Genomic DNA, 10,000 nt, shown 5'->3' with positions numbered 1-10,000 from the left:
CACTACTTTATGAAAAGCCAAAAAACACTAAATGTAAAAATGTTTTTGCCTTTAGTATCTTGCTTTCATTAAATAATATGCAGGAGTCAGTGATTCCTTCACTCTTACCTCTTGGTTCAGAAGTGCAGTGGCCAGCTTGTGTACGTCAGCAGTCATGAGGGACGTGCCTCGGATGACCTTACTGAGCGAGGCCAGCGATTGGTGGATGCTCTGGACCAATCGTATGCCATTAAACTGCTCCAGCTGGACGAATGAGAGAATGGGAGAGCCGACGCCCTCGCTGGGAAGAGCCACTTTCTGATGGATCAATGAGGAACCCTGAGACACGACAGAGAGAATCTATCACACGATGCAAAACGGCGGGAAACGATAACCAATCAGAACCTCGACTCAGCCCAGAAGGACACGCCCACAGAACGTTTAATGCATATTGCACACAAAACGGCTAGTGGAAATTGTCCGTTGCAGTTTGGTTGGCTTTACACAATTTCCAGGAGTGAAGTTGCACTGTGTGCTGGGAAATAAAGTTGTGTTTTGTTGAGTTCCCAGGATACTAGGGGTGTCACAATATATCGCAATACAAAAATGCAACAATATGTAACGTGGATAGTGACAATATTTATTGTGGATAGTTCACCCAAAATAAAAATTACTGTATGAGAAAAAAATTCAAGTTTTCAGAGTTTTAGTGTCAGTACTACATTAAACTACTATATATAATGTTGAATATGATGTATAATAATGCAATGTGGGAATAATTGTGTAAAAAGGGTTTCCAGCAATATTTTAAATATATCTAGTCAGTGAAAGAGTTCAAGCATATTCATCTACAATATTTCAGTATTTTCAGCTTCAGAATCATGAATCATCATTGTCCGGTTCATTTGGTTTCCAGCATCAAGTCCACGCCCATTCATTTACACACACAATGTAACACCAAATTTAGCATTTTAATCAACAGTTCATTTTTTGTTAACCTTTTACCATGTGTCTTGGAGTATCGCAATAATATTGTGAGTTCAGTATCGCGATATGTATCGAATCGTGACACCCCCTATATGATACAACAACATTTTGAGTGGCACATTTCAGCTCTGATTGTTTTATGATTCTGTCACTCTTGAAAAACAAGACTGAACTGACAGAAAACCCACAGAAGAGTGCTGTTATTCGTTTCACATGCAACATTAACATTGTACATGGACATCTGGGACAGAAAAGAGTCAACTATGATATGCTGCTGAATACCTGATTGAGGCGTTTCCACAGGTTGAGCACGGGTGAGAGTGCGTTAGACCAGATCTCTCTGTCGAATTTGGAGCCGGCCGCTACAGACCTGCTCAGAATCCTCAACTGAGAGATCACCTGTGCAAACACACACACACACACCCCTGAGGTGAGCACATTAGATCTCACTGTACACTATCCTCCATCTCTCTGTGATTGTGGCAAACTGCAGTGAAGGGGTGGGCGACTTACACATGATAAATTGGTCTCATTACAAGAGCTACACACACACACACACACACACACACACACACACAGTCTCTACAGCAGTAGAGACAAAGATCAGTCTAAACCTGACAGTGACAAATAGGAGTGCAGTGCAACGGTCTGAACACACAAAGAGAATGTGTGTGTGTGAAGTCAAGAAAGAGTGACAGTGAATGGGACTGATTTGTGTATTTCATTCAATATAAAACAAGAGATTCCTGCAGCGACCCTGAACACATTAGCAACTGTGTAGCAACGAACCCACCAGAACACTCTAGCATTGCTCAGTCAAGCATCACAAGCAGATTTTTTTAACCACAATTAAATCCATTCAAACGTTTTGTTCTTTTGTCAACTTTAAAGTTGAATCCTCCCGTTGACAATGTTAGCGCGTGACAGCAACAGTGATGATGTCATCGTGATCACTTATGTCTGCTAAGTGTAATCGGTCGTCTTTCTTGCATGTATTTGCATACAAAACGGAAAAGTTGCAGCATTAAATTTCGATAGAACCAGCTAAGACTTTTCATTGGTTGGCTCGCAAGCACTGCTGTTTGCTTCAGGAAATTAGAAATCCTCTCGAAGATAACCTCACAAATACAGTACAAACTACCCAAGAACGTATGAAGAGATTCTAACTAGCTAAAAATGTTCTAAAGAAAGTCAAAAATGTGAAAAAAAATATTGTGAGACAATCCTGTGTGTGAATGCACTTTGACTGTTAGCTTATTATGAACTCCACCCCACAGGAAAGAACAATCACACACACACACACACACACACACGTGTGCATGCATGTGATGTAGAGGAATGTCCTGCTCAGCACAATACAATATTCTCAAAACACCTCTGACCCCTCATGATCTCAACAGAAACACACACACACACACACACACACCTGTGAGCTGATGATTCTCTGTGAAGAGCGCTCGATGTTTGCAGGCAGGCCGAAGAAACTGGGTTTGTCGTCTTCAGGAAGAGCGTCCACCACCACACGATAATCCTGCACACATAGCAAGGTGACTTTAATCCAATCGTGCAAAGGATTATGGGTAGAATCAGTCCAAAAAGCATGCACAAGATGCTTGATTCTTGTTAACTATATAGTACACATAGTACGCAGTTCACTGACCGCTATGCTGCAGGAGTTGGGCAGGTGTATCTGAGCCGGGAAAGCGTGTGTTTTCTTGACGCGAGAGTGTGTGTGCGACTGCGCGAGGAGTTGAGCGTTAAAGAACTGCTGTAGGTACGAGCGAAGGATACGCAGGTCACACACGTTATCGATGCGGCCTCCATAGATGGCGTTTTCCAGGAGACCGTGCACGAATTCCCACTGGAACACCTTCCCACCTGAAACACACACACACAAGGAAAATCCTACAGTGAAACCTCACATGTGCAAAGATAAAAACACCCTGACACACACACGACCAACACACACCTTCAAACAGGCGGTCAATGATCTCAAAGCCGGCTCTCAGGTCTGACAGAGAGAACTCGTAGAACTTCGTCCAACCCTGTGCAACACAAACACATCATCATCATCATCATCATCATCATCAGTTCAATTCAACTTCATATATTCAGCCTGTGCAATAGAAACTCACACTGAATCATGATTAAATATGGAGTCATGTTTCAAAAGCCAGAATCATGAATCTCCAAAGACAGCGTGGAGTCATTCATCTTTTCTTTGGCTCTAAATTGTTCCCAGACGTTTCACAACAGTCATGATTTAATAAAAGCAAGTGTATGAAAGAAAACCTTTTAAAACGCCTGCTGATAATGTAAAACCTACTGGTACTTCGGTATCAAGTCGAACATTTAAAGGTATTTACAGATAAATCATATATATATATTTTCTGCTCATGCCCAAAGTGCAGCACATAAAGACACTATATTGGCGATATAAAACAGTATAACGGATCCGTGCGTCAGCTCTTAAAGTGACAGCAGCCTAATATACCGGCCGCCAAAGATGAGACAATATAAAAATATCTGTTTGCAGTTTTCCCCATGGTATCGATGTCAAAATGGTGGCCAGTGAAAATGCTGAGTGGCTGGTAACTTTGGAAAAGTCACAGTGGCTGATGAGCAAAAACGTGAATGTCAAGCCCTGTATATATATATATATAAAAAAAAAAATATATATATATATATATATATATAAATATATAATAGTAGTTTACATATTTTCCTGAGAGACACTATCCGCCCAGTGAATTCCTTTTCTCCTACACAGCTTATTAGATCCTGCCCACTTTAGGAGAGAGAGAAAGATGGAGTGAGCGAGACACATTACGAAAGAGAAACGCTTCAGCATCAGCTAATTAAATGCAGCTCTTCAAAGGCCTGACGAGCAGTAGTTCAATTCAGAGTCGGAATTAATAATTTAAACAGATCCAAGAGCTTCTGTTTGAATTCCAGAGATTGTTTGAGGAAGAGACGCACATATGTACACTACCGGACAAAAGTGGAATAATCAAGTGTTGTTTTTTTTATACGCTTTTGAAAGCACTCACTTATGCTCCCATAGGCTCAATACAATAAAAACTGTTTATAATAACTGAATATATGTTTAAATGTAATTTATTCCTGTGATCAAAGCTCAATTTTCAGCATCATTACTCCAGTCTTCAGTGTTGAAAACAGTTGTGTTGCTTAATATTTTTGTGGAAACTTGCTACTGAAAATTCAGCTTTGCCATCCCAGAAATAAATGACCTTTTAAAATGTATTCATATAGAATTTGTATTATTCTTTCACAATAAGATTGACCTCAATAAATGCAACCTTGGTGAGCAGAAGAGACTTTTTTTTTCAAAAACATAAATTATTCTAAACCTTTGACCGGTAGTCTATATTTATGTGGTCTACAGTCATGTGACAGGTGTGTACTAGAGATGTGACGGTGAGGATATTTTCCCACCGGTTAATCGATGTGTGACAACACCAGTAATACCGGTAATTTTTTTAATCGCTAATTTAAAGGCAAATGTAAAATGCGTGCGTCCTTATTTCATCTATGTTGAATATATGAAAAGGGAACCGCATAAGATGAGTAAGATAGGATCATAAGATGCCCAATATATCGGGAGACATATGGAGTGGGTCAGACATGATTTTGACCACTTCATTAAGTTTTGTTTTGTAGAAAGCCTTTTTTAAAGTGAATTTCGTTTTGTATAAATTGTATCTTAATTTGAATTAATGTTTCATCAACCAATTGCCTGGATTTAATAAATAAATATTGCAGGCAATATAATCAGGACACGGAGGCGCCGGCACGTGAACTGGAGCTCGTCTCATAAATGAACTGAAACTCAGCGTATAAGCTACTTGCCTCACAGACATGAGAAATATATCTATAGAAAGCTTTAAATGTCTACTTTTAAACAAAACAATTAAAAATGAAAAGAAATGGGCTGCTCTCTGCTACGTAATTCATATGAAGTGTGCATTTCTCTCTATAGGCGCGTTCACTACTGCGAAGATCGCGAGTCAGCATCGTCAACTTCATCTTTGCAGCCGACACTGACACAGAAAACACTAGTTTTTTGATAAACAATCATGCATAATCATTACTTTTTGTGGCAAGCTTTATGCTTGCGCTTGAGATGCGGAATAGGCAATATATTACGAAAACGCTCATTATGGGTTATATTCTCTCCCATATATATTTAAGTAATTAAATTAATATAAATGTGCGATTAGACTAATGGCTTAAATGAACTACTAGTAGTCGACTAGAAAAAAACTTATGTCGTGCACGGGCAGCCGTACTTATTTCACATATTTTCTAACCAGCATGTCACTGCGGGCATTCTGAGCGAGCAGAGCGTAATCTTCATAAAGACGCTCTACGATCTGGAGGAAATATCACCACTCCCCTCACATGCTCTGGTGTGAGACAATGTGTGTCTTCTTCTGTAGTCTGAGAGTCGATTGACATCTTTTAGAAGCGTTATTGGCATCGCCACCCTCTGGTTACATGAACGTGTCACCAACACATCAGAACCAAAAAGATGGGGATTTTGTTTAAAGACAATAATCGCACAACCTTTTCGTTATTCTATAATAAAATCAACTAATTGAATATTTGAAAATCGTGACTCATCCCTAGAATAGAGCAAGTGTTTTTCCATAGGAATGAACTGAAAACACTTTCCCTGTTCTGCTCGCTGCGCACCCGTGGACACGTGCGGCCGTGCGCATTAGTTTCGTTTTCAAATTAGTGCCAACTCGGGGCGGATTGCATGAATGGTTAGTTCATTAGCCTATTATTCTTAGGAATATAGTTGCGCCTCTACAGTCATGTGAAAGATGTGTACCTGAGGAATATAGTTGTCTTTACAGTCATGTGAAAGGTGTGTACCTGAGGAATATAGTTGTGTCTCTACAGTCATGTGACAGGTGTGTACCTGAGGAATATAGTTGCGCCTCTCCTGACACACCGCGTGGAACCAGGCCAGGCAGAAGAGAGACTGGGCTCGAGTCAGGTGACCACCTTTACTGATCTGCTCCGCGCTCCAGGATTCATATGTCCTCGTCAGATTCTTCTTGAGCCCTGGAGGAGCCTAAACACACACACGTTATTAGTAGATGTGAGACGCATCTCTGTTACTCTATGGCTGAAAATTGACACAAATTTCGCCATTGACACTGTTTACACTACAAATTTATTCAAAAAATTAAATGCATTAAATATTTAATAACAGGTTAAGCAAAAATATAATGAATAAGTAATATAGTGCATATATTTACCATAAATATAAATATAGCGTTACGCATCATTGTTAACAAGCTTACTGATGTCTTTCTGCGGTTGAATCGCTGATTACATGAGATTTCTGTTTATTTCAACATTCCTTCTGATGTTCATTCATGTTTATTTGATGCTATAACTAGTAGTAAAGAGGAAGAGACGGTTCACAGCTACAGTGATCTGTCACGCTACATTAAAGAGCGTCAAAACAGTATTTATCGTTTGAATTTACTAATAAAACTGACAGAATCTGCAAGGTGAGATTTTGACTTTAGATCAAAAGTAACAAAAACACAAAGTGGTAACACTTTATTTTACAGTGTCCATGTTACATATGTACTTACCATAGTAATAACAGTAAATTATGCATAATTACATGTAACTACCCTAAACCCTAAACCAAACCCTATAGTAAGTACAAGTTGTTACTACAATATTACTTAGTACTTAAATATATAATTACACTGTAACAATGACACCTTAAAATAAAGTGTAACCCACAAAGCTTACTGTGATTTAGGAGTACTACAAATAATGTTAAGTGGAGTTTTGTTGAGGGATCAACTGAAAACAGCAGACTAAAATATCCATTCCTGGGATTTAAAGCGTAACTCTCGCCAAAATGCAACCTAGGCTCTTTTTGTTAATCTACCCGAGGCAAACTTTCGTGTAAAAGCATAATTAGGATGGAAACGGCACTGAAACAGTGAGTTGTTCAAAACCTTTCTTTTTAGTAAACTCTGTGTACACAAGCAATGTTGTCAATGCTTGAGTTCATGTGTCGAGCCTCAGGTCATACTGAGAGCAAAGTTTCATGTTGTGTCGAGCCTTCTTAGTGTTTTAAAAATAGCATTTTTGATGCTATCATAGAAGTGCCCCATTCACTCCCATTCACAAGGCAATTTGACCGAAAAACAAAAATACGGTCAAACTTAAAAGTGGCGTCTCCATCCTAATTATGCTTTTAAACGAAAGTTTGCCTCGGGTAGATTCACAAAAAGAGCCTAGGTTGCATTTTGGCGAGAGTTACGCTTTAAGATCATTAAGTGAGAATCAATTAAAATGGAGAAAGGACTGACACACACTGACCTCATAGGTGATCTTCAGGCTGGACTGGAGAAGTATGGGAGTGAACTTCGCATGGACCTCAGCAGTCAACCAGAGTCTGAAGCCGGCTTTGGGTTTCATACTGTTGATCTCCTGCACACACACACACACACACACACACACACACACACACACAAATTAGATGTCTCACTACAACAAATTAATTCAATAAATGCAAAGCATCAAACCAATAACAATCTTTTCTGTGTGTGTTTTATAGGGATTGACTCTCTCACAGCCTCATCTGATTGACTCCAAACCCATTACAGATCTGCAGTGTTGCACAACACACACATATTTTTAAAAGGAGCAGAGAAATGAAAACAAAAAGCAATTAAAGTATCTGCAAGCTATCTCTCACACACACACACACACACACACACACACACACACACAGATTCACTCTCACTTCACAACAACAGTCATTTCAACTATAATTAATTACACAATAGAAGACAGACAGAGACAGAGAGAGAGAACTTCATAATGAAACAGATATGAAGGTAAAAGAGTAGCAAAACTCAAGAGCAACCAATACGACGACTCCTTTGCACCCCTAACTCTCTCGCTACTCTTTTCTGCTACTCTGTTACCGTCATACACAGACAGGAAGTTGCTACCTTCTCCAGCAGGGGGAGCCACGCCGTGACGAGGTGCAGGTTTTTCAAGCACAGCCATTCACCCGAGCGAACACACTCTCTGAGCGCCTGCAGAGCCACATCAGCCTGACCCTGACCCATCGCCACCTTCATCACACAACACAACACTTTCAGTCAGCAGGGGCGCAATAAACAGATCAAAACTCACAGTACAGACATTCATAATGTTACAAAAGATTCTAATTCTAATAAACGCTGTTCTTTTAGAACTTTCTGTTCATCAAGAATCCTGAAAAATAAACGGTTTCCCCAAAAATATGAAGCAGCACAACTGTTTTCAACACTGATAATAGCATCAAATCATCATATTAGAGTGATTTCTGAAGGATCATGTGACACTGAAGACTGGAGTAATGATGCTGAAAATTCAGCTTTGATCACAGGAATAAATTACACTTCACTATATATTCACATAGAAAACAGTTATTTTAAATGTCCATCATATTTCCAATAAAAATTGTATCACCATTTTAAATAACTATTTTGATAAAATAAATATTTTGGTATTTTCTGTTTTCATTTTAATTGTATTAAAAGTCTTATTTATTTTGTTGCTTTTGTCATTTTTAAATAACATAGTTTTTATTAGGTTTTAGTATTTAGTTTCAGTACTTTAACTTAAACTAAATGAAAATGAGAAATGTTGCCTAGGCCACTAGCTGAAATAAAATAAGCTTTTTAAAAATACTTTATTTTATTTCAGTAAATGTTTATTTCATTTCCAAGTAATGAAAATGTTTTTTTGTATGGTTTTAGTTAATGATAATAACCCTGCTTTCTATCAGCAGGGTTTTTCCTACATTGAAAATTTTTTGGCGGCCGCCAAAACGATTTTTTGTCCCGCCAAAGCCTTATTTGATCTGTAATTGGGTTTTGTGAGTGAAGCGGGCTACTGACAGAGTGACGGAGAGAACGATCACAGCGCCACACCCCCGCACAGGCACTCTCCGTCTTCAGTTCTGTCTTTGCTCTCTCCCTCGCATCAAAATCAACTGATCCTAAAGGTCGGAAGACCGAATCCATGTATCACGTTGTGCATTCGGAGAATATTTTTGCAGGGTTATTTTTGCAAATATTTTATATTTATCTTCTCTTACAACTTGTGACAAGCATTCCGCACATGCAGCTGACATAACTTTAAATAAACGCAAAAAAAATCCAGTTTGAAGTGTTTTTTTTGTGTGTGTGTGTTGACAAATCTTTCGTGATGTCCTAACAGCCAGGATTCCCACACAACACGTCCGCTAAAGTCCGATTCGCGACCTAATGACTCCTTTGAGCCGATTCATTATAATGATTGGTTAAAGGTCCCGTATTATGCCCCTTTTCACAAGATGTAAAACAAGTCTCTGATGTCCCCAGAGTGTGTATGTGAAGTTTTAGCTCAAAATACCCAACAGATCATTTTTTACAGCATGTTTAAATTGTCATTTTTTGGGGCTCAGAAAAACGCTCTGTTTTAGTGTGTGCCCTTTAAATGCAAATGAGCTGCTGCTGCACGGCACAGGGGGCGGAGCTTCAAGAGCTCGCGCTCAGTCTCTCAGGACAATCTCATCTCACGGAATGATGATAATATCAGAAACTCTCAGTAACGTGTTCATTTCGAGTCGGACAATAATGCCTACAGAGTCAGAGTGCTGTATAGAGATGGAACAGGTATAGTTTAGTAGTTTAATTACGGTTATTATAACGTATTTGTCATCTACTTGTATGTATCCATTATTAATAGCCTACAAGTCTGCTGTTTCGGACCAGGTCCGAATGATGATCAAACATATACTGATGAGTTTAATAAAGTTTATTGTACATCACACAAAAGATGAAGCGTCAGTTTTACTCCAGAAAATCACCGTAAGAGCTGAGTAAACACAGTAAGTTATAAGAAGTGCATAAGTACATAAACGAATTTCGGTAGAGTTGAGGGAGCATTTTCTTTGAAAACAAAATAATTCCACCTCGTCTTCAGCGGCTGCCTC

The 10,000-nt window shown here is 39.0% G+C and overlaps 1 protein-coding gene across 1 annotated transcript in view; it reads right to left on the bottom strand.

Moving 5' to 3' along the window:
• Window positions 1–10,000, bottom strand: part of LOC307167264 (cytoplasmic dynein 2 heavy chain 1-like) — a gene marked incomplete at its 5' end in the record, with an annotated part of 101,921 nt that overhangs the window by 12,904 nt on the left and 79,017 nt on the right. Inside the window, 8 exons of the mRNA XM_079886251.1 lie at window positions 109–318; window positions 1,249–1,365; window positions 2,393–2,497; window positions 2,627–2,844; window positions 2,936–3,011; window positions 5,915–6,070; window positions 7,348–7,458; window positions 7,986–8,111. Of these exons, the coding sequence (XP_079742377.1) occupies window positions 109–318; window positions 1,249–1,365; window positions 2,393–2,497; window positions 2,627–2,844; window positions 2,936–3,011; window positions 5,915–6,070; window positions 7,348–7,458; window positions 7,986–8,111 (1,119 nt within the window). The remainder of the gene's footprint in view (window positions 1–108; window positions 319–1,248; window positions 1,366–2,392; window positions 2,498–2,626; window positions 2,845–2,935; window positions 3,012–5,914; window positions 6,071–7,347; window positions 7,459–7,985; window positions 8,112–10,000) is intronic.

Source organism: Squalius cephalus (genome assembly GCF_949319135.1).
Source record: "Squalius cephalus genome assembly, chromosome: 11".
NCBI lineage: Eukaryota > Metazoa > Chordata > Actinopteri > Cypriniformes > Leuciscidae > Squalius > Squalius cephalus.
The sequence above is the reverse complement of the archived record's forward strand: the minus strand, read 5'-3'. Positions and strand labels throughout refer to the sequence as shown.